The sequence below is a fragment of the Amblyraja radiata genome, chromosome 15 (assembly GCF_010909765.2).
Source record: "Amblyraja radiata isolate CabotCenter1 chromosome 15, sAmbRad1.1.pri, whole genome shotgun sequence".
Taxonomy (NCBI): Eukaryota; Metazoa; Chordata; class Chondrichthyes; order Rajiformes; family Rajidae; genus Amblyraja; species Amblyraja radiata.
In genome coordinates this window covers 30,940,333-30,966,128 of record NC_045970.1, presented here as the reverse complement: position 1 = coordinate 30,966,128, position 25,796 = coordinate 30,940,333, and the positions used below count along the sequence as shown (strand labels likewise).

Below are 25,796 nucleotides of genomic sequence, written 5' to 3'. Positions count from 1 at the left end.
AATCTGCATAGTATTTTTTAAATTTGCTTGAATAAAATGGTATGAATTGCTTTACAATTTCTATGATAAAAGCCTTTTAATATATGTTTTTATTATTTTCAAGCATGATTTTCAAAAGAGCAATCTATCCATATTGCCACTAGTAACAATGTGACTAATGATGCCTTTTCTAAATGCTTCTCACCTACTGCATACCATTATTCTCTTTTTGGTGGATCTAGAACTTTGTTCTCTATCGTTCCCATTGTTTTGTAAGGAGATGATTCCTCTTTGAACGTTTTTGAACTGGAGGCTTGAATTTCAGTAAATCTGTAATGTGGTCAATGAACAAATGAAACAAAAGTTTATGGATGGACTGCTGTATGAAGTTCCCTGTAGTGCACATGTTTGCTCCACTTGTAACATAAGATAGTGGCCCTTCATTAGGAGAAGTAGATCAGCAATATTGAAAGTAATTTAAAAAATTGAATTCTGAATAGATTCAGCGGTGTAACTTTCAATGCCTAATCCTAGCTCATCAGTTTTCCAGGTTGAATGTCAAAATCTTGCTGAGAGTCATGCCAAATGCGCACTGCTTCCAAAACATCACTTATCCATGTTCTCCAGAGATGCTGACTGACCTGCTGAGTTACTCCAGCACTAGCTTTTTTTGTGAACTAGAATCAGCAGTTCCTTGTATTTCTTTTGACAAAATGTTGATTTTAGTTAATTTAAGGATATTGGTTAATATAAGACCTCTCATTGTGGTAATTTGAGATGTATTGGTAAAAATTGTAGTATTTAGGAAGTGTGATCTCTTTTCATAACAACGTTATTGCAAGTCTCTAGGTTTGCATGCAATCTTGGCTCCATCTACTCAATTCCATAATGTGAATATCTAGTACATGAATTGTCTTGTTGATATATTGAAATGCCAATACCATTTTTGGATCATAGAAATTAATGGGACTTGAATGTAGTGTTTCTTGTCGCATTCACTGCTTGCTTATTTGGATTTCTTACTTGGCAGCAAAGTTTGGCTTTTTTTAAATAAGAGTATTACTGAATGGTTCATTGGAATGTGCCAAAACATTTTGCATGGTTTTGCACTAATCACAGTTGTATTTAATTCAGTGTAAAATCATATTGGTGATCTTGTAAAACCATAAATGCTGATATGTACACTTATTCAAGCTCTACATAATATCAGCCCTTCTGGGACCATACTTAGTCTTGCAGATTATCCAATAATAGTTTCTCAACCATTTGGGATGTAGGACATCACTATTCCTGTTCTTAACATGCAGTGGCGATAAACTTCATCATACAATCGTGCCAATTAGTGGTGTTTATTCTCTGTAATGGCAACAGTCTGAAGAAAGTACCTGACATGTGAGGTTAATAACCCTGTCCCACTGTACGAGTTCTTTCAAGAGTTCTCCAGAGTTTGCCCTGATTCGAACTCGGAGATTTACGGTAATGGCTGCTCGGGGGAGGAACGGCGCTCTCGGGGCTCTCGTGGACATTTTTCAACATGTTGAAAAATCTTCGAGTCTTCCTGAGCTTACTGCGTTTCCCAAGTACCTGCCGTTAGCGTTACGAGCCGCTAAGAGACGTCCCCGAGCTCCGACGTACCAGCTACGTTCATTCTACGTGCTTACCAGGAGTTTGATTTTTTTTTAAACTCAGGAGAGCTCTTGAATGAACTTGTACAGTGGGACAGGGCTTTAAGTCTTTACTCCTTTCCATTGCAAATAGATGAATTGTAGCTTTGCTCTGTGTTTTTCTGTTTTCCATAACTATAACAATTTCTTCATCTATCATTTCTAATACCATTTCCCTCAGGAGAACAACTGAATGAAATACTTAAATGAAAAAACAAGAGTTTTTTTTTTCAAAGAAAGGAAGGTTTGGCAGGCTGAAAAGCCTAAATCCTTGCTGATGTGAGAGTTGCCTCCAATTCCAGTTCAGTTTGGAGTCAATGAGCTGAGAAATTGAATCTCCGTAATAAATACTTCCCACAAAACTGTAAATGAAAGTTAATTCTGCCCAAGAGCTCGTGTGTTCTTTAAAATCTGCCCCGATTTATCATTTGACCCTATCTGTGTTGGCATTTTAACATGACTGATAAATCTGCTTAATTTGCAATTATACTATCCTTTCTCTGCTCTACAATCTACTTTGCAAAACAAAATTAATTTACTTTCCTCCATAATATTTTATTTCATGTTGATTGATCTTTGTGGACTAAAAAATCCAATCAACGTGAATATATCTTCATTTTGTTGTTAGATATTTATGGTTAGAGCAACAATGTTCTTCCAGACAAATTTAACGGCAAATTAAGCCTCAACGTGTCGTTAATGTGCTGCTAAATATTTGCTTGTCCAAACTTTGTCCCTCCATGCAGTATAGTTTATAGGTAGGAGGCGGAAGAGTTAACCTGGTGCTATTATAGTTGTTATTATTATTATTATTATTATATTATTATTATTATTATTATTATTATTATTATACAAATGACTATGCCATCACCAACACAAACTATGGGGAAAGGCTCATTGCTCATCGTAGTATGAGACTGGGAGTAGCTGTGCAGGTTATAAAATAAACTTCAAATTAGTTAAGTTTAATATCATGATTATTACATGGAACTATGAATTAAATGATCATAAATCACCCATAAAGGTTTCTCCATGACTATGCTCCATGTTTTGTAAACATAATGAAAATGACATAGGTTCAAGGTGAAGGAGAAAAGATTTAATAGGAATCTGAGGGGTAACTTTTTCGTAGTTTCATAGGTGGCGGGTGTATGGAACAACCTGCCAGATGAGGTAGTTGAGGCTTAGACTATCCCAACGTTTAAGAAACTGTTAGACAAGTACATGGATAGGACAGGTTTGGAGGGATATGGGCCAAACGTAGGCAGGTAGGACTAATGTAGCTGGGACATGTTGGCCGGTGAAGGCAAGTTGGGCCGAAGGGCCTGTTTCCACACTGTATCACTCTATGACTGACAGCTTTTAAGATTTGTATTCAAGTTTATTGAGTTTTGCAATTTATTAATTCAAATGGTTTATCCTATTGAGCTGCTAATGCTCCATCGGTTATTTGAAAACTGTCTAATTGAAGGCTATTCCTTCACCTGAAAATTACATCATTGATGACTATGTAACTTTCTTCACAGATTGATAGTAGTTTAGCAGGATTTTTGGGGGTCAGGTTTAAAAGGAATAGAACTTTTCAATACTATATCTTAAATGTACAAGTCAAATGGTCATTTGAATTTAAGATGTCTCATTTTGAAATTTTACAATTGTATTCTAAATATTCAGGAATGTCACTTATTCAGAATAGAATAGAATAGAATTACCTTTATTGTCGTGCCTTAATTTAAATTTAAATTTCGTGCCTGCAGTCATACATACAATAATACAATAATAAACAACAATAAACACAAATTAACATCCACCACAGTGAGTCCTCCAAGCACCTCCTCACTGTGGTGGAGGCAAAAATCTTAGGGCTCCAGTCTCTTCCCTCCTCTTCTCCCTCTGCGCTGAGGCGATACCCCACCGGGCGATGGTACAACCAGTCCCGCGGCTCACCGAACCCCGCAACGGGCCGGATCAAACACCGCGGCCCGGGGTGGTCGAAGCTGCCGCCCTCCAGTCCAGCGGACGCAGCCGCTGGCCCGCGGCTCAACCCCAGACTCAGGTCACCGCCGCCAGAACGCCGTCCCAGCCACCGGAGCACCGTTCCAGCCCCGAGCCGGATCGCCCTCACGTGAGTGCCGTTCCTCCCTCGAGCTGGGCCGCTCCGACGGGAGCGCCGTTCCTCCTTCGAGCTGGGCCGCTCCGACGGGAGCACCGTACCTCCCTCGAGCTGGGCTGCTCCGACGGGAGCGCCGTACCTCCCTCGAGCTGGGCTGCTCCGACGGGAGCGCCGTACCTCCCTCGAGCTGGGCCGCTCCGACGGGAGCGCCGTACCTCCCTCGAGCTGGGCCGCTCCGACGGGGCGCCGTTCCACCCTCGGGCTGGGCCGCCCCGACGGGAGCGCCACAGCCCCTCACGGAGAGTCTCAGCCCCGCGCCAGGCCGCCCTCACTGGAGCGTCACAGCCCCTCACGGGAGCGCCGTTCCAGCCCCGAGCTGGGCCGCCCTCACGGGAGCGAGCCCAGGGCAAGTCCTGACTGGCTCTGCCTCCGGAGTCTTGAGGTCGCCAGCTCCGCCATTAGGCCTCAGCGCAGACGGAGGCAGAGAAGGGGGATACGACAAAAAAGTCGCATTCCCCTGAAGGGAGAGACAGCAAGCCCTGTTTCAACCCCCCCCCCCCCCCCCTCACATAAACACAACCTAAAAAACAAAAACTTAACTAGACAAAAAAAGTAAAAACAAACGGACTGCAATCATTGCTTGACGGTTTGATTTGCTTATTAGCCAATGATTTGAGCATTGAAGCAAATGGCTGGAAGAATGCACTTGAGGGAACTCAGTGGGTTAGGCAACATCTGTGGGGGGAAATGTAATCTGTCCATTTTGTTCTATTGTGTGACTCACTCTGTTCCTCTAGTTTTTTTGTTTGTGTTGCTAAAGATTTTAGCATCTGCAATCTTGAAATTCTTCACATGTTAAGCAGCATCTGTGAAGGAAAGGGATGGTTGATACTTTGGGTCCAGACCCCCGTATCAGGACTGGTTATCCGAAATATCAACCATTCCTTCATCTCCACAGATGCTGCTGACCTACTGTGTTTAGTTTATTGTCACATGTACCGAGGTACAGTGAAAAACGTTTTTGTTGTATGCTATCCAGTCAGCGGAAAGACTATACATGATTACAATCCAGCCATCCACAATGTACAGATACAGGATAAATGGAATAATGTTTGGTGCAACACCGTTTTGGTGTTTTTGTCAATAAATGCTGAAGGGAAAAGATCACATTTGTACAAATGGTACTTAATAAGTTTGCTAAATCTGTTAAGAATATTTTAACAAATTCATTTATCAGCTTGTGAATAGTTATTTATTGGAAAATGTAGTGCTTACAAGCAATATATTTGTCCTTTGTACAGGTGTGGCATTTTCATAGTTTTTAAGTTGCACAACATGAAATTTCCATCATCTTAAGTGAAATTATATGCCAAAATAAATTATCCATTTTAAATATTGAAAAGTAACTTTGGAAAGGTTGTTTTGCGTCCTTATGCAGCTGATCCTAATGTTTCCTGTTCAAGAGAACCAGGCATATTCCTGTGCAGCACGAAATGGGCTGTTTGCCCCAGCAAATCCATGAATCTCTGAATTTGTGGAATTCATTGTCACTGACGGCTGTGGAGGCCAAGTCTTTGGGTATTTTTAAAATAAAGATTGACAGTTACTTGATTAGTAAGAGTGTTACAGGTAGAAGGCAGGAGAAGGAGAGATTGATCAGTCATGATTGAATGGCGAAGTGGAATTGATGAGCCAAATGCCATAATTCTGCTCCTACGACTTATGAATTTATGTTGATCATTGTGCACCTATTTACAGGAAATCTCTACTCCCTCTCTTCTCCTCTCTCCCCCCCCCCCCCCCCCCCCCCACCACCACCATTCCCAATAACACTCTACACATTCTGCCATTCATCTTTACCTCAAGTGCAATTACCAATCTGCATGTCTTTGGTGTTTGGAGGATGCCAGAGAAACTAATGGAGCTTCAGGAAGAACATGTAAACTTCACACAAACAGCACATCTTTATTCTTTACTGAAGAAGGGTCTTGACCCGTGACGTCCCCATTCCTTCGCTCCAGAGATACTGCCTGTCCCGCTGAGTTACTCCAGCATTTTGTGCCTATCTTTCATTTTTTTAGTTATGCTTCAAATAGTTTCGCTTGTTTGGTTTCTAGTAGTATTTCTAAACCAAATAAATTGCAATAGGTAATACCCAAATGTCAAGCATATTGCATTGATTGTAAATATGTGGGTGTTATTCAAAAATGCATGTTCTTTCAATATAATCCTAACTTTTAAACTTGTTTTATACTATTACAGGATTGTAATATCCATCGGTAGTTAGTCACTCTTAATTTCCCTGGTAACTACCAATTAAATACTGCATCACCTAACTTGCATAGTTTTGTTTTTCTCACATTCCCGAGCATTAGTATCATTGCTGATTTTCAGAAGACTGGTGTTGCATCAAATGATCCTGTCAAGTTTGCTGAGGAATCTTGTCTACAAAATCGATAGGTTGTAGGCTTAGGAACCACTACAGAAATTGAAACACATTAAGGAGTGTGTTCAAACTTGCAATTAATTAAGTGCCTCACTTGGAGCTGATGCCTTCATAATGAAAATATTAAATCAAGCTCAAAAAATGGTCTTAATCTGATTGCATTGTTTGTGGGAACAAATTTGCGCAAATTAGCTGCACCTTTTTTGTATATCGCAACGATGACTAAGCTTAAATATCATTAATAGCAAAACAGTTTGGAATGTTTTAAGATTGTGAAATGTGCTACTTTGTATATTCTGCATTGCTCACTCTTATTGGTCACTGGCATGCAGTGACTAACACGAGGTTAAACATCAGCTCGAAAGATGACTGCATTGAACACCGGATATGTTCAGCTGGCCGCAGGTTTATTGCCTTAAGTTGGCTTAACCAGAATACAGCTGAAAGTATGTTAACCATTTCCCCATGATGCACTATTGTATTTGGTTTGAAATAGTCTTTTTTAACTATAAATGTGTCAAATGGTATGGTGGCCAGGCGGTCTGCAGCTGGTAGGAGGTATAATCTGTGTCCAGCCGGGTTTTGTGGATTCATACCCAAGGGGATAACTTTGATTATTTCTTCTGGATGTCATTAAATTGGATACCACTATCATAATGACTCCATAAAACGAGGAACAGTGTAATAGTTATAAACCGTAATGGATGTGAATGCATCAATTGAGAAAACTAAAATGTTTCTTGAAAATAAGGAAGTGAGATTTTGCCTTCAGTTGCTTGTTCCAGACAAATAATAATTTGAATCTGGAGAATTCATTGCCAAAGATGGGCTGTGGAGGCAGTCTTTGTGTATTTTTAAAACGAAGATTGAAAGGTTCATGATTAGTAACTGTGTCAAAGGTTACGGGGAGAATGCAGGAGAATGGGCTTGAAAGGGGAAGATGGATCAGTCACAATGAAATGGCAGAGTGGACTTGATGGGCTGAATGTCCTAATTCTACTCCTATGACCTGTGAACATATGAACTCCCATTTTAGCATTGTTTATGAAATGCCTGTAGTTGACAATACCATCCTTCCAATACTCAATATTCTGCCTGCCATAGGACTTCATGCAAGTATAAGAACACCATCTGGGGAACCATCTCTTCTTTAGAAAGGAAACCAAAGTCTCGCCCCTCTCTCAGGAAGACCTAAAGGTTCTCTGGCACCATTTCAAAAGGCAGAAGTTTTATCTCCAGGCTAATGTTAATTCCCAAATGGGTGTTTCTGGAAAGGATTATCGAACAATTGGTATCTACATTTCAACTTTCTGTGCAAAAATTAGTTGCTGTTTTCTACTCTGTCAATGATAACTCTTTTAAATGTTCCCTCTTGATATTCTGAAAGAGCTCTAAAAGGTGCTGGTCATTTTAGACTCCTTGTGACCTTCAGGGTAGCACATCTAGTTTCCCTATTTTAGATCATAACCACATTTTTGAACAAATACTATTGTTGCAATTTGAAGCTCTTTTAGACTTTGTTTATTGCTCTGCATCAGAATCCCCTCTATCATTTAATTTCTTCTTCCAGACTTTGCACTCCTTTTCTTGATTGTACATGAGCAAAAACCTACTGCATGTAATATTTTCTGAATATGACAAGTTTAATGCTTATTTTATGACTGGATGCTTTCTGACTGAGCACTTCAAGCATTTTTTAATTTCAAATGTAATAACGCTCGCCCCTCTGGGTTATATAAAATATAACCAGAATTGTGCTCAAAAACTACCAAACTAATTTGCTACTGGTGTCATAATTCTTGATGTTTGCAAGGCAATTTTTTCCAGGTATATAAACCTGATTTCTGCTCTGATGTATAGCTAAATAGTACCTAACTTCTAAATTAACTTCAAAAAGAAAGCGGTCGGGGAATATGGGGAGAAGGCAGGAACGGGGTACTGATTGGGGATGATCAGCCATGATCATATTGAATGGCGGTGCTGGCTCAAAGGGCCAAATGGCCTACTCCTGCAACTATTGTCTATTGTCTGCTGCTGGGTGTCTTCTCTGGTGATGCTCTGCCAGACCTGTATTGCAGCCATCTTTAGCTTATGCTTGTTTTGGGGGCTAGTCCCCTTCAGTTTTCCCTTCAACATATAAAAGACATGCTCAATTGGGTTCAGATCGGGTGATTGACTTGGCCACTCAAGAATTGAACATTTTTTTAGCTTTGAAAAACTCCTTTGTTGCTTTAGCAGTATGTTTGGGATCATTGTATTGCTGTTGAGTGAACCGCCGGCCAATGTTTTGAAGCATTTGTTTGAACTTGAGCAGCTAGGATGTGTCTATACACCCCAGAAGTCATTATGCTACTGCCATCAGCAGTTGTACCATTAATGAAGATAAGTGAGTCAGTACAGTACATTCAGCAGCCATACATGCCTACGCCATAACACCCCACCACCGTGTATGACAGATGATGTGGTATGCTTTGGCTCTTGGGCAGCTCCGTCTCGCCTCCATTCTTTGTTCATGCCATCAATCTGCTATAAGTTAATCTTCGTATCATCTGTCCACAAGACTTTTTCCCAGAACTATGGTTGCTCTTTTAAGTACTTCATGGCAAACTGTAACCTGGCCACCCTATTTTTGTGGCTAACCAGTGGTTTGCATCTTGCAGTGTAGCCTCTGTATTTCTGTTCATGAAGTCTTCTGCGGACAGTGGTCATTGACAAATCCACACCTGACTCCTGAAGAGTGTTCCTGATCTGTCAGGCAGGTGTTTGGGGATTTTTCTTTATTATAGAGAGAATCCTTCTGTCATCAGCTGTGGAGGTCTTCCTTGGCCTGCCAGTCCCTTTGTGATTAGTAAGCTCACCAGTGCTCTCTTTCTTATTAATGATGTTCCAAACAGTTGATTTTGGTAAGCCTAAGGTTTAGCTGATGTCTCTAACAGTTTTATTCATGTTTCACAGTCTCATAATGGCTTCTTTGATTTTCATCAGCACAACTTTGGTCCTCATGTTGATAATAAACAGCAATAAAAGTTTCCAAAGACTGGAGGAAAGACTAGGTGCTGAGAGCTCTCTTATACCTGCATTAGGGAGGCAATTAGACACACCTAAACAATTACAAACGTCTGCGAAGCCATGTGTCCCAAACATTATGGTGCCCTGACATGGGGGGACGATGTATAAACACAGCTGTAATTTCTACATGGTGAAACAAAAATGTATAAAAATGCCCTTTAATAAAATTTGGCAATGTGCACTTTAACCACATGTGATTTTTTGTTTTCTATTACAAATAACAAATTGTGGAGTACAGAGGCAAATAAATAAATGATCGGTCTTTGTCCCAAACATTATGGAGGGCACTGTATAAGAACGGAAAGTGCATGTTATATTGCAAACTAGAGGAATTTTAATTAAATGCTTTGTTGAATATATGCTACATGATCCATCATGTTGATCTGCCCACTGTCATTGAACTTATAGAGATTGTTTGCACCTTTAAAATTACAACAATAAAATAATTTTACATTGCTTTGCAAGGTTGAATTGATATTTTCCATATGTAACATATCTTATCCATGGTAACAGACTTGTGTTCTGTATTTAGATGGTTCAAGTTAGAATCCAAACCAGGAAAGAAAAAAAAAGAAAGAGGAGCAATCCAAGTTTGCATCCAGTTTATACGAAACAACATGACTGCGAGTATGTTTGATCTTTCCTTGAAAGACAAAACAAGATCCCCTTTTGCCAAACTAAAGGACAAAATGAAAGGAAGGAAAAATGATGGCATGTTCTCTGATCATTCATCTGCAATCATTCCAAGTACAACTTCTGCCAATCCTGATCAAGAAGCCATGGAAAGTGATAAACAGCGAAAGTCAAAGCCAAAAAAAAATGTCCTATTGGGATCTCAGAAACTATCCTCTGCCCAGTCGATGTCAGATTTACCTGATCCCCATCCGCCACTGGAAAAACATAAATGCAATACCATAGGCCATATGGTTTATAAGCTTCCTTCGGATTCCACTCATTCAAGAGAAAAAATGGGTAAGTTTGGTCACAAAATGCTAAGATTTTATTAAAGTATAAACTTAAATCTTTTTACAAAAAGGTTTTAACTATTGCTTCCTGAAATAGCCAGATTTTGTTCCATACTTAACCTTTATTAACATATACTGTGCAACAATAAGTAAAATGCATTTTACTTTTAGGACCCATTTACAAAGCAAATGGGTCCTAAAAGTATTCTGAAGATTATTTTGAATTGGATGTTATGAATTGGTCAGATGCTCAGTTGGTAATGTTCCGAAGGTCTGAAATGGTTTCAATTCAGCCACCAGAACCATCTTTCTTTATCTGGAAGTAAATTGTCTAAATAAGGCATGGGCAAGAAACTGCCATTTGATACCCTACCAATATCCCTCCCAACATCTGAGTGCTAATTAATCTGTATTGCATTTTTGTTTGTGAACAGGCCAGACCTGGATAGTTTTCCATCTTGTAGCTTATTTACCAGTGTTTCTACACTATTGGAACAGCTTGGCTGGAGGTGTGGCTATTTGTGATGCAAGGATCTTCAGTGCATCTGAGGTGTTTTCTGGTCTCATGGCCTTTGATAAATCTGGTGCTCTGGATTTTCTTGATTTAACATTAAGTGAATTGAATTGGTAGAAGACTGGCTTCTATTATGTTGGAGATCTCTGGATGAAGCCAGCATGGTTTGACTGGTATTTGTGAATGTAGCAGGGAAGGCTCATTGGATTTTGTATTCACAATTCATGTTGGGTAGTGGTAGCTTTCCGTTCTTACTCTTTCCAGTGGTTGAAGTAGATAATAAGTAGGTGCAGATAGAGGTGATTGGTAATGAAATGGAATCAAGATTAGAGATTTGTTTTTATGCTATCTTGGACTAATTGTATTCTTTTTTTGTTTTGTTTTTAAAGCCCCAGCACAGACTTGAGTGTCAAAATGGAAGCTATTTTTTTACACACTGATATTGTGGACATGAATGCAGTTTGAATAAGGAAGGGACTGAAATTTGGCCAAAATTGTTTCAATGAGGATCTTGCGAAAATGGGACTGGCTGTTTTTGAAGGGTAGGATGCAGTTTGGCATTCCAAAACTAACTGGTACTGTTGTTAATCCTGATACAATGATACAATTTATTTGTTGTCATTTGAACCTCATTGAGGTTCAAACGAAATTTGGTTTCTGCAGTCATACAAACAAGTAGAAGAACCAAGACAGGGAAACGATTCTAAAAGTTTCCCCATCCCCCCACCTCCCGCCCCCCCCACACATACCCAGTTAAAAAAAACACTATAAATTACACTCAAACGAGACACGAAAATAAAAAAAGACAGACGGACTGCAGAGGCCGCTGCGACGTGAGTCGCGCCGCCCACGCAATTCCTGGCCAAATTGGAGAGGCTAGGACCTAAAATTGAGTAAAGGCCTCTGGATTGCTAGGCCATTTGGTAAATTTAAAAGTGCTTTCTGTAGAAATGGGACGAGCTGCAGAATGGTGCCAGTTTGTCTAGAGCCTAGGTCAGAGCAGCAGGAAGAAAATGGGGACATCTGCAGACCCTGACAATTAGATGCAAAATGCATAGAATGGATCGGATGAATTTAAATCAGACATACACATTGTAAATAATCTTGCAAAGCTTTACTTTGCTGGATGTTGATTGGATTAAGTATTAAGCCTTGTCTGGTTTTCTTGAATATCAGGGCAGATGTTGCGATGTTCGTTTCCTCTGAGAAACATTGTTTGAATACAATGTATTACCCACTGTATTATTGGGTTAGGGAAATGTCTGTCATGTATGGGGTTAATTGATATCTGTAATTGGATTGTAAAGAGACCACCCCCATGTGGTTCGGCCTCTCGAGGTCCGGGGACCTACAAAGGTCCGCTGCCACGAGGTCCTGTGTCGGTCATCTGGGAGAGCGCTTAGGACTGCGTGATCTTCTGGAATGTCTCTGTTTGAGCAGGCAGATACGAGGATCTAACTTGCGGTGGTTAGGTACAATAGTTGGAACTGAAATTGTGTTTTGTTAAAATAAAGTTTAGATGCGCAAGTGCTTGATTCAGTGATTTTTGACTAAAACTAGACTGGGGGGAAGCTTAGAATGAGCTATTTACATTGGGGGCTCATCCGGGATCTCAACGGACCCCCAAACACAAGTTTGCGATCAAGGGTGTTGAGCTGTTTCGATCGCGAGTGCCGAAATTGGGCCCACTGTGCAGTTTTTGCATTGAATTTCGGCACTTCGCTAGTCGGGGTGGATCGATCATTCACGGGCTTGGGAAAGGTCCAATCAAGATCATTAGAATAGCATCTAGTAAGATCGGGGGGGTGGGGGTGGGTGTTTAGCACTCCTTTGGGTTGGGGGCCCATAAAACAGGGCGTGGAGTGGCCCAAATCATGGCCATAGTTGGCAGACTGCAGAGCTCGAAGCACTTCATTGGGCGAGGGGTGGTCCAAGGTTCAGATTTGGTATCCAATTGGTGGGGTATTGGAATACAGGTCTGACCTAAGTATTGATCTATCGTTGCCGGGAGCGCTGATTGGAAAGGTGCGTTCTGAAAATTGGCATCGACGACTGCCAGCGTGAAGAGGCTAGGCACTGAACCGTCAGTGCCCAGCAGAGAGGGGTATCTGTGTGAAGATATCAGAGTCCCTCCCTGGAGTGAAGGACAAGGAACCTCGTAAACACACCCCAGGGGTAGATAGAGTATAAATTGGCTGAGAATACTCTAGTCCATTCGAGATTTTTTAATTGGGCAATTTAGTTTAATTAGCGAGCCCGCGTATGTGGAGTGGTGCGCACCAAAACTAGGAGTTCGAGAACGTGTCTAGATTTGCAGAATCAAATTTCCAAATACAGAATTTCACATTGAAGTTCTGCCCGTACGGTAGAATTCAAATTCTGTATAGATAGAACTTCGGAGTTTGTGCATGTCCATGATCGATTCCGAATAGCGGCTGATCAATAGTGAATAGTAACCCTCCGGTCGATTGTTGATTAGTACCTGATAGCGAAAAGTACCTGAGAGATGGGAACCTGATTTACTTGGTGAAAAGTAATCCGAATGCGAAGGGTACCCCTAATTCTGTAAAACCTAGGAGGTCCCCCTATAGAGGTCCAGTCTTAGCGTGAGGATAGTAACATTCGGGACGAAAAGTAGTCATTTAAGGAGTAGTACCCCTCAGCAAAGAGTAACCTAGGAAGGGAATAATCTTCGGTATCGGAGGGAGAGGTTCACTGATTGATAACAGCGTGACGCGGCATTGAGATCAAGTGTTTGTAAACTGTGCGCTAGTGCTTTAAATCTTTTTTGTAAATTGTAAAAATCTAGCTTTTTGTATTGTTATCAGATCCGAATTGTGTAAATATTTTGTGCATGTAAATAAATTTAGAGTGTATTAAGATTTAGAAAGTTAAGATTTAGAGTGTGCTCAGTTCGCGGACCGCCATTTGTATTGCTGCTTGTGTGAGTGTTCAAGGATTTAAGGATTTAGATAATTGAAGTAAAAGTGTGTTTGAATTATTTGTAATTGTTTAGATTGTAGTATTGTGAGAATCTGAGTCGTGGTGGTTCGATCAGGGTTTGTACTCTGTCGATTGCTGTGTCGGGGGAGGAGTCATTCCGCTGACCGATTGCGCCACGGGGAAGATTTATTAGAGTGTAATTTATTGGATGCTTGTAGTTTATATTGGGGTGTGTTTGGGGTTACTTGTAATCGGGGAAATACTTTAATTTCTGATTATAGTTTTATTAGCGTGGTTCGGATTTGTCTGTGCGCGAACTTAAAGTGGATTGAGTGGGAGAGATTGCTGCTTGGAAGAGAATGTGATTGAGAGTTGGAGTCTTGGGTTGTGATCCTTTGTTTGAAAGTTTAGAGTTGAATGAAGTGATTGTGATCTAACTGATAAGAGAGTTGGGAGAGCGATTGAATACGAGCGAGTGGTTTGAATAATTGAATAGGAGCGATTGAGTGAGTGATTGAGTAATGGTTGGAAGGGAACAATTGTGCGAATAGGTGTGAATCTGAGAGACGATTAGCCATAGTGTGGGAGAGACTCCATTGACCTTGGAGTCTGAAAGGAAGGAGTGAGTTTGAATAGGTGTTAGAGTCTGGAATTTTATTATGTATTATAACTATTGTGCAGAAAAATGGGGAATGTCTCAGAGAAGGACTTCTCGATTGACCCGGAAGCCCAATAAGAATAATTTGCGAGAAGCTTCCACATGAAGCAGATAGATTAAGAGGATTATTAGGAGAATTAAACGGAGTTTTGAGAAGTGAACTTTGGCCGCTGGGTGGACTCAAATCTGTAATAGGAATAAACTACGTAGAAACAATTGTTAAACAATATGGAAACAGTGAAGAAAGGAATGAGCTAATTGGAATATGGAGAATGTTCTTCACTAGAAGGAAAATAAATAAAGAGATCGTTTTGCTGTCCACTCTAAGAATGGCCGCTTGTAAATTAGGGATTAGAGGGTCCTTCTCGAGACATTCCAGAACAGGGAAAGGAAGATAGTGGAAGCCAACAGCAGGAGCAGGAGCGAATACCATCTTCTACAAGGGAAACTACTGAGATGGCTCTTAAAGGGGAGGTGCCGACTAAAATTAAACTTATTAAATTTGGTAAGAGTGCAGCAGTATCTGTCGACCTCGAAGGGAGAGAGGCTCAAATATATACAGGGTGGGTAAAAATTTTCGGAATGGAGCCACGGCATTCCTCACAGCACTCTCATGTTTTCAGTTCAGAGACACCATGTGCAGCTCGCGAGCAGGGCATTCGGGAGGTGTCAACGGTATCTTCGGCTCCTCCCACTAAATTCAAATCTGAAGTGGAAAAATCGGGGAAGGATCCTGTAGATGCTATGATTGCTCCACCAGTGGGGGATAGTATAGGAGATCAAGGGGCTAGAAGGAAGGTTCCGTCGAATTGGGCCCCAAAGTTAATTAGAAAATCCAGTAGTGGGAAAATGAAGGAATCCTTCCTGAAGTACAGAGACAGAACAAATAGCTTTGCTGAGGGTGAGCCAGCAGGAGGATACGGAGGAATTGACCCTGACATTGATATCTAAGCAATTCCCTGACGATGGGGGTATAGAACGGATTTCCCGTAGGCAGTTCGTTTGTAGAAAGCTGCCTACTCCACCTTTGGTATTAAGTTCCGCAGTAGGTGTAAATGACTACCGGGCCGCAGACGTTCGCACTTTGATGCAGCCTGATCCAGCGGCAGCTCAGAGACCTATATTAAAAAAAATTTTAAGAGAAATAACTACGGAGGAAGACAAGGAGGAGGAAGATCTCAAAGCTTGGATAGATCTGCCATTCCGATAGCCAACGTTTCCTCAGTTTGGCTGGAGGGGATATAGGGTTGTCCGACCAGACCAGTGCTGCAACTGTGGGAAATTGGGACTTTGGAGTCGATCGTGTCCTGTGAGGGAGTACAAACGAGAAAGAAGGGGGCAAAGAAGAAGGCCACGGGGTTTCAGAAACAGTCGATTCCAAGAGGGCACCAGGACACTTGGGACCCCGAGCGTAGAGGACGAGGACACTGGCAAGGAGATCAGGGGGCAGGAACATTTGACAATCAAACCCATTTCTTAAGCCCTAACCTGCCAGTTAAATACCATCTATTAAATCTGAAGGCGTCCTCACATGGCCCAAAAATGGCAATAAAAACCAGAAAGAACATCACCCCCTTCCAAATCCTGGGAGAAGACACAAAGAATCCAATTATCAAGAACCCACAGTGAAGAAAGGACTGTAAGTAAGTAAGGGAAACATTGTAGCTGGTGTGAGAAAGAAATGGCGCTAGGGAGAGAAGAAACAAACATGTGCAGGAGGTACAGGAGTAGGGAAAGGAACTGTTATACTAACGTGTTACTGAGTTTGTGCCTACAGGACAGTATAATCGATAACATACTATCTGGGGAGTGAGGTAAAGAATATACAGACCCCTTGAGAACGGGCAGAAGACAGCAAAGGTAATGTAGCTCCCCAGAAACAGGAATCAAAAAACAGGAGGAAACGATACTGTCCTGTCCCTTTAAGACAAATCTGGGAAGGCCAACCGATAGAGAAAGCTGCTCCTCAGTATCCCCACTCCCTCGAAACGGACATCAGGAAAAGAAGAAGAAGAAAACCTACCCTAGTACCCAACTTTAACATCATCAAGTTTTGACGCCAGTGAAAGAAGGAAAGTAACAATATCTAATCTTCCCTAAAGAAACAACACCGACAACCTATGACGACTATTGTAGCAAGTTCCACTTTGAAGAACTGAATCTCCGCTGTGGTTTGGGGTAGAACACTTACTTTGCGTCTAAATTATGATTATTAGAAATAAGTTTATAACATTTTGAATTTGGTCTCTAAATTGTATGGAAATGAATTGGAGGGACTTAAAAGTTTCAGATTTGGAACAGACTTGTGAGATTTGGCTTAGGAATATTTGGAGTTTGATTATTAATTGATATTGTTATTGTCTCATCCCCAGACAGGCAGCCAAAGATGGGAAGGATTATTCAGAGAACATCAGGAAGGATGGAACTTGGGAAGATCTGGTAACATGGAAATTATTCAGGGAACATGAGAGGTGGAATTGGAAATGGTCAAAAGAGGAACTGGGAACAACAGAACTTCCCTTTAAGAGACCATCTAGAAATTACTCAGTGGTTCAGAAACTGGTATAAGCGAGAACCCCTAGACTGAGACCTGAGCCAACATACTAAGGAAGAAGTACTGGAGGAGAAGTCTGTTGAATTAGAAGGAGAAATTTGAATGGGTGTGGAGATATCAGTCGATGTATTTAACCGATGGATCTAAATTGTCTAACTCTTGATGGTAAAGTGGCTTCTATTATCAAGGTGGAAAGAAATTGTCCCTAGATTTAAAATTGGCTTTCTTAATTGGATTTATGATGAAATTGACCACATATGGAAATTGATTGTTTAAATTTGAACAGCTGGGAATTCCACAGGAATTGGAATGTAATTGTGTTATCATCCACAATGCTGTGGAATGAGAAGAATGAGATGGACACTGAAATTTAAAAGAGTAAATTTGAAGGCTGAGGCTGAATTTGGTTAAATTGGAACATTTATCATGGTCTGCTTTAAATAAGAGTCACGTCTGTAGGGAAATCTGGATTGAACCCAGCTGAAATTTAGATGAGAAACCATCATCAGATATACATATTATAACATCGTGTGAATATAGAGAGAGCTGAATAGTGTTGATCCTAGGATAGTAAAGAATATATTATAGAACTGAATAGAAATAGTAATACAGTGATAGAGCAGAATATAGGATAGGGATAGTGAAATGGAAAAGGGATAGTATAGCAGAATTACAATGAATGTATGGGGACGCATTAGTACATGAGTGGTAACTTGCTTTATCCCAAGTTTTTCAGGAATTATAGGTTATAGGTTCAACTATGGAAAGGGATAGAAGAATGGGCAACAACACAGATGGAGGGAATTTGCGCCCACGAAAACTCGGGAGGTGAAGAGTCATCAGATGGAAATTGTGAAGCTACGCCCACGAAAAATCGGGAAGCTTGATAAGATTCTGGGAATAGGCATCATCTTGTGTTGTTGATAGATGGAAAATGTAATGGACACACATATGTATATCTGATTATCTGACTACTTAGTTATCATAAATGATGGTTTATCATATATGATAAAAGAAAGGAATGTTAATCCTGGCCAAATTGGAGAGGCTAGGACCCTAAAATTGAGTAAAGGCTTCTGGGCTGCCAGGTCATTTGGTTAATTTAAAAGTGCTTTCTGTAGAAATGGGCAAGCTGCAGAATAGTGCCAGTTTGTCTAGAGCCTAGATCAGAGCTGCAGGAAGAAAATGGGAACATCTGCGGACTTTGACAATTAGGTGCAAAATGCATAGAATGGATTGGATGAATGCAAACCAGACATACACGTTGTAAAAAATGTTGCGAAACTTTACTTTGCTGGACGTTGATTGGATTAAGTATTGAGCCTTGTCTCCTGTGCCCTGATATGCAAGTATTGAGACTTGCATATCAGGGCACATGTTGCAATGTTCGCTTCCTCTGAGAAACACTGTTTGAATATAATGTATCAGCCACTATATTATTGGGTTAGGGAAATGTCTGTCATGTATGGAGTTAATCGATATCTGTAATTGGATTGTAAAGAGACTACCCACATGTGATTCGGCCCCTCGAGGTCCGGGTTCCTGTAAATGTCCGCTGCCACGAGGTCCTGTGTCGGTCATCTGGGAGAGCGCTTAGGACTGCGTGACCTTCTGGAATGTTTCTGTTTGAGCGAGGCCAAGAGGGCTTGATCAGGCAGATACGAGGATCGAACCCGCGGTGGTTAGGTAAAGTAGTTGGAACTGTAATTGTGTTTTGTCAAAATAAAGTTTAGATGCGCAAGTGCATGATTCAGTGATTTTTGACTGAAACTAGACTGAGGGAAGCTTAGAACAAGCTATTTACACTGTTACAAATAATGTATGGAAACGTGCTGATCTTCCATTTCAAGGAGCTGTCCATAATTGACTATTTCAGGCTGGCACTTTCCAATGTACAAATTTACTTAAGAAATACACTGACGATATGAGCAGCTGCTGCAAAGCCAAAGTATTGAACAGCCACACTTTTAAGAACATCTTGCCATTGGGCAGAGGGCCTGAAACCTTTGCAAATGTCTCTCAGTCTTGAAGTTCATGAATTGTTGGTGAAAAAAAAAATGTCATGCTAGTCATTCCATTTGCTTATAGGATTTACATATATACTGTAATTAGCAACATGACTGTTGCAGTATATTGGATAATTTTCATGTTTTGAGGGACAATTTCTTGAAATTTAAAAAAATAAATAAACATTCATTCTTCCCAACTTTTAATCTTATGAGCTTTCTAAATGTCATGAATGGTCTTGCAGATATTGGCTACCAAACCTACATAGTGCTCTGTCCACCAAGGCTTGTTAGAGCTCATAGTTGGTAACCGTTTTAGCTAACCTTTTTAACTCCCCTTCCCATATTGACTTTTCTGTACTAGGTGACCTCCCTTGCCAGAGTGAGGTCACATGCAAACTGAACCAACAGCACCTATATATTCTGCCTGAGTAACCTACAACCCAACTGTATTAACATTGAATTCTCCAATTTTAAACAATACCCTCCATAGTATCCACTGCATTGGCATGCACAAATTTCTCTCACCACCTCAGTCATTCTGGTCTTATTCCTGCCATGCACTCATCTGCCACTCCTCTCTTCCCAAAGTTCCCCATTTTCCTTTTATTTCCCCTGGTCTGTATCTTCCACCCATATCCCTCCCTCCAGCTTACATTTTACTCCACCTCTTTCCTTATCTGATATCCTGTAGTTTCCTTTTCATCTCTCGTCGGTTCCTTCACCCATCTGATAATCGCCCCAACCCTCTCACTCTTGCTTGTATTCACTTGTATTCACTTATCACTTGGCAGGTAGCAACGAGGAACTGCAGATGCTGGTTTACTAAAAAAGAGATACAAAGTGCTGTCATTACTCAGCAGATCAGACAGCATCTCTGGAGCACATGGATAAAGGCTTTGCCCCACCCCATGTCTCTTTTCCAGTTTTCTCCACCCCTTTCCATCAGTCTGATAAAAGGTTCCAACCATAAATGTTGTCTGTCCATTCCCTCCACAGGTGCTACCTGACCCGCTGAGTTACTCCAGCACTTTGTTTCTTGTGCAAGATTCCAGCATCTGCAGTTTCTTGTGTCTACATAGCATCAACGAGGGAGTACAGAGATGATCATCCATCTATGCTCAAATATGCATGCTGCCTCCATTATGCAGAGGAACCAGTAATCTTTATTTCACAGTCAACTGCATGTTTTTAACAACATCTGCATCAACACGGTGAGCAGAGCAACTGCAGAATTGCACCGTGTCATGCAGGTATTAAACCTCCAATACATTTGTGCGCAAGGTTTTGCTTTGAGTTTGCCTTGTGTTCTTTGTTGCTCATAGGAGCTGGTTCATAAATACCTCCCAGAAATAAAAACAACTTCTATACTTAAAAGTGTTGAAACGAACCTTGTTCTCATTTGATGGAATGAGAATAAATAAAATCTTAAGACTTTTGTTTTAATGTTTAAAGTCAGGCACTGTATTTAAAAACCTGCTCAGTTAAATGTCTTTGTGTTAAGTTTTTGGGGTTTTCTCATTTTTCAAGCTACTCTTGTTTTACTTGGTATGCATTTTTAATCAAATATAAAGTTAATATATATATATTTTTTAATTTAAATCATTGCAGGGTGTGACTACCTTCCAAAATCACCCCATAGACGATCACAAAGCATGGACACCTCCAAGATTGATCAATTTGACCTAATTTCTGCCTCAAAGGATGGGGATGATCCAACAAAGTCCTCACAAAAGGCTGCAACATTGCCAAGAAGTAGAAATCCTTTTGATAATACCAGTGACTCGTGGGAGATCAGAGACACAAGTTTAGATATCAAACATGCAGCAAATCACAAGCCATTGGATGTTAAGAAAGAGGCCAAGAAAGAGAAAATTAGTCTTTTTGCTCGTGTAACTGGCAAGAAAGATGTCAAAAAGTCTGAAAAGATTAGCAACATGAAGTCGGAAAGTTTTAGTGATGCAAAACTGCTAAATCCCTTTTCTGGAAATTTTCTCAGCGGTTTTGAAATTGATTCCAGAAACCCATTTTTCACAGACTTAAAAGCAGACGGTATGTCCAGGTAAGTAAAACCAAAAACCAAATCTGTAGCCTCCCTTTGCTCTGGTATTTTATTTAATTTGCATGTTTAATGCATAATGTTTTATTATTAATGTTTTATGTGTCATTCCTAACTGTCACTGTATGTCATGTTGTCACTTACGGACGGAGCACCAAGGTAAATTCCTTGTGTGTGAATACTTGGCCAATTAACATTCTTTCTATCTTTTAAAAAAAAATCTTTCCAGAGTTATACATTTATTTATATACATAATTATAACTATTTTGCTATAATACTATATAATATTTTGCTATAATTTGTGGCAGTTCTAATACTATGAAATTCAGTAATCAAGACCCATTTAGCTTCCTGCTAGATTGGAGTTAAGTAACAGGACACATTAAATTTAATGACGTATTTTTATTGGCCAGTAATGTCAGAGGTCTGTGATTGCATGTCTCTAATTGTGAACTGGATGGAATAGGAAAAAAAATAAGTTTAAAATTGTTGTGGTTTTGATCAATATAGACACTCTGATATCATGGCTGGAAAAGATTTGTCTTAATAATGATTTGTCATTTTTGAAGAAGAATATTATGCTAGCTATATTACTAAAAGTAAGATCCTGACCGCTTTTGACTCACTGCAATGTGATTTCCGAGAGAACGCAGCTACATACGGGCGTCATTTTTGGCCACCTCGCTCAGAGCCCCCCTCCGCCAGACTGGACCGGAGGATTTTTCCCATCGATGAAAAATCAGATAGATATTAATGTTTTTTTTAAATTCACCATTTTCTCTGCTGCCCCTGCTGGGGGGAGGGACTATAAAACCCGGAAATGGTGTGCCTCACTCGGTCTCTGCAAGATGGAGGAAGCGAGAGGGTCACGTCTCTCTGAGCTCTGAATAACATGCACTCTGTTACGAGTGCCCTTAATGTGGTTTGAAAATGAAAATATGGTTGGTTTGAAGTAAAAAGGCACTGCAAATGGTTGTTTGGGGGGTTCGGGTTGAAGTAAAAAGACACTGCAAATGGTTGTTTGCGGGTTCGGGTTGATGTAAAAAGGCACTGCAAATGGTTGTTTGCGGGTTCGGGTTGATGTAAAAAGGCACTGCAAATGGTTGTTTGCGGGTTCGGGTTGAAGTAATGGTTGCTTGGGGGGTTTGGGTTGAAGTGAAAAGGCACTGCAAATGGTTGCTTGGGGGTTTTGGGTTGAAGTAAAAGGCACTGCAAATGGTTGTTTGTCTAAACTTAACAACTTCCTGTTTGCACTATATTCATTTTAGATAGAACGCTACCACTTACGGCTGTGATTTTTGGCCATCTTACTCAGTCCCCCTCCGCTCATCAGGTGCAGAGGATTCTTCCCATCAATGAAAAATATAAGTGTTATTAGTGTTTAAAAAATGTTGAGAATCTCTCTCCTGTCAATCACACCATGAAGGCCACACCTTTTCCGGTAGGAGGGGGAGGGATTATAAAATCCGGAAGTGTGGGTGTGGCTCAGTCTCTGCATGATGGGGGAGGGAGAGGTCACGACTCTGTCTGAGCTGTGAATCAACTGAACACACTGAATGTCTACTGAACTGTGAGTGTGGTGTTTTGTGTGGTTTTATGGTGGTTTCACCCAGCTTGAAATGGTATGAAACTGCATTTGAATGTGGTGGCCTTGCACCCTGCATGAAATGGTATGAGACTGCATTTGAATTTGGTGGCCTTGCACCCTCCTTGAAATGGTATGAAACTGCACTTGAATTTGGTGGCCTTGCACCCTGCTTGAAGTGGTATGAAACTGCACTTGAATTTAGTGGCCTTGCACCCTGCTTGAAGTGGTTGGAAACTGAACCTGAATTAGGTGGCCTTGCACCCTGCTTGAAGTGGTATGAAACTGCACTTGAATTTAGTGGCCTTGCACCCTGCTTGAAGTGGTAGGAAACTGAACCTGAATTTGGTGACCTTGCACCCTGCTTGAAGTGGTATGAAACTGCACTTGCATTTTGTGGCCTTGCACCCTGCTCGAAGAGGTAAAAAACTGCACTTGAATTTGGTGGCCTTGCATCCTGCTTGAAATGGTAGGAAAATGGATTTGAATTTGGTGGCCTTGCACTCTGCTTGAAATGGAATTTCAAGGAATAGCCGTGAGTCAACTGCCATCCCACTAGCCGTGAGTGAGCTGCCAGCACATCAGGCTTGGGGGACTGAGCTGCCACCACAAGAATCCATTTGGCCCACAATGTCCATACTAGACCTCTGGAGATCAGTAGTCCCTGCAGCCAACACACCCATACCAGCGCTCCAGAAAGCCCCCCCCCCCCCAACTGGACACCAATATTGGAATTGGTGGAGAGGTGGAATATTGCATCGGGGGAACAGCCCTCCCGTGTGAACATGGGACCCAACGGGTCCCACTTAGTCTAGTCTTCTCCACCAATGATGACATCAACCTTGCCCACTAGCTAACTAGGCTAGAAAATGCTAATTTTATATTTTGCAAAACTGCTCATTTAAAATCTAATTTACTGTGTTAATATCTCAAACCAACCATTTTACAGATAGCCTTGTGCTGTAGGCTGTAGAATAAATACTAAAATATTTGATTCAAATTGCAGCTGTTACTTGTGAACAAAGAGGTGATCTTATAGAGGTATATAAAATAATGCGAGGAATAGATTGGGTAATCTCACAGTCGCTTGCCCAGAGTAGGTGAATTGAGGACCAGACAAAGGTTTAAGGTGAAGGGGAAAAGATTTAATAGGAATTTGTGAAATAACTTTTTCACACAATGGGCGGTCGGTGTATGGATCAAGCTGCCAGTGGAGGTAATTGAGGCAGGGTACATGCCAACATTTAAGGAAATAGTTAGACAGGTACAGGGATAGGACAGGTTTGGAGGGATATTTGGAAGAATGGGCTGAAAGATGGCAGATGGAGTTTAATGCTGATAAATGTGAGGTGCTACACCTTGGCAGGACAAATCAAAATAGGACGTACATAGTAAATGGTAGGGAATTGAAGAATGCAGTTGAACAGAGGGATCTGGGAATAACCGTGCATAGTTCCTTGAAGGTGGAATCTCATATAGATAGGGTGGTAAAGAAAGCTTTTGGTATGCTAGCCTTTATAAATCAGAGCATTGAGTATAGAAGCTGGGATGTAATGTTAAAATTGTACAAGACATTGGTGAGACCAAATCTGGAGTATGGTGTACAATTTTGGTCGCCCAATTATAGGAAGGATGTCAACAAAATAGAGAGAGTACAGAGGAGATTTACTAGAATGTTGCCTGGGTTTCAACAATTAAGCTACAGAGAAAGGTTGAATAAGTTAGGTCTTTATTCTCTGGAGCGCAGAAGGTTAAGGGGGGACTTGATAGAGGTCTTTAAAATGATGAGAGGGATAGACAGAGTTGATGTGGACAAGCTTTTCCCTTTGAGAATAGGGAAGATTCAAACAAGAGGACGTGACTTCAGAATTAAGGGACAGAAGTTTAGGGGTAACATGAGGGGGAACTTCTTTACTCAGAGAGTGGTAGCGGTGTGGAATGAGCTTCCAGTGGAAGTGGTGGAGGCAGGTTTGTTGGTATCATTTAAAAATAAATTGGATAGGCATATGGATGAGAAGGGAATGGAGGGTTATAATATGAGTGCAGGCAGGTGGGACTAAGGGGAAATAATTGTTCGGCACGGACTTGTAGGGCCGAGATGACCTGTTTCCGTGCTGTAATTGTTATATGGTTATATGGATGAAACACAGGCAGGTAGGACTGGTGTAGCTGGGAAATGTTGGCTGGTGTGGGCAAGATGGGCCGAAGGACCTTTTTTCCACACTATCACTCTGTGACTCGAAGTTCAAATCCCAGTTCAGTCCATTTTCAAAGTGTAAAAAAATATATAACTTTTAGTGGGGAGAAATGGGGGCAAGTCCAGGTAGGCCATGGGTGGGTTAGGGAGAGAGGGTTATGTAGTTAAATTACAATTAAAACACAAAGAGCTTGTGCTATAACTCCAGGATAAGTGCTCAACTAAGAAAACAAAGCACAAAATCAAATTATTATCTAATTATCTAACTAAATATACCAACTTAAAAATGAGAATTCAGTGTTCATACCATTGGGATGAACTTTGTTGGGATGTAACATTGGGACAAATATAGAACCTATAAAAAATAACATGTTTTCATCTATTGCATGTAATCAATCTGGTTGGAATTCAAAAATAGAATGAACAAAAATTAGGATGGACTCCTCTATTTTGTACTTTCACATGCATTTGTTTTTCTTTGTTTGTCAAAAGGTGGTATGTATTTCCAGTCTCAGCATCCCTAATGGCAGAACCGCACAGTGTGTGAATTCACCCAGTCTATTCTAATCGACTTGAGCAATGAGCAGTCAGGATTTAGTTTGTTCTGCTTTCAATATCTTCTTCTTCTGGTGACCCAGAAATATTTATTTTTATGTAGGAATCCTTGAGAGTTTACTATCTACTTAGTTTACTCTGAGGTGTGTTGGCCAGAATTTTGATTGGGTAACAAGAGGAGTCATGTTAGCGCTCTCAACATTACCTTTTTTCTTTTCATTTGTGCAGTTGTCTTTGATCATTTTTTTTTCTTCAAATGGTCTGTTATTAAATGTTCAAGCATTTTTATTTTAAATCTATAAATTATTGAACTTTTTTTATTCATAGAAAATCACTCTGATTTCAAAAACATTGGGTGGTAAATTGAAAGCAATGTTGAGGTGATTTTGTTCATTCAAAGGTCTAGATAACCGACATACTATTACCCCTCAACATGAGATTAAGTGGCACTAGACATTGATATTTGACGTATGGCAGACTCTCCAGCAA

The 25,796-nt window shown here is 40.6% G+C and overlaps 1 protein-coding gene across 2 annotated transcripts in view; it reads left to right on the top strand.

Moving 5' to 3' along the window:
* Positions 1–25,796, top strand: part of rab11fip2 (RAB11 family interacting protein 2) — a 78,452-nt gene that overhangs the window by 21,573 nt on the left and 31,083 nt on the right. For both annotated transcript variants that reach the window (XM_033033961.1, XM_033033963.1), the window contains exons 2-3: positions 9,804–10,243; positions 20,523–20,973. In XM_033033961.1, the coding sequence (XP_032889852.1) occupies positions 9,804–10,243; positions 20,523–20,973 (891 nt within the window). The remainder of the gene's footprint in view (positions 1–9,803; positions 10,244–20,522; positions 20,974–25,796) is intronic.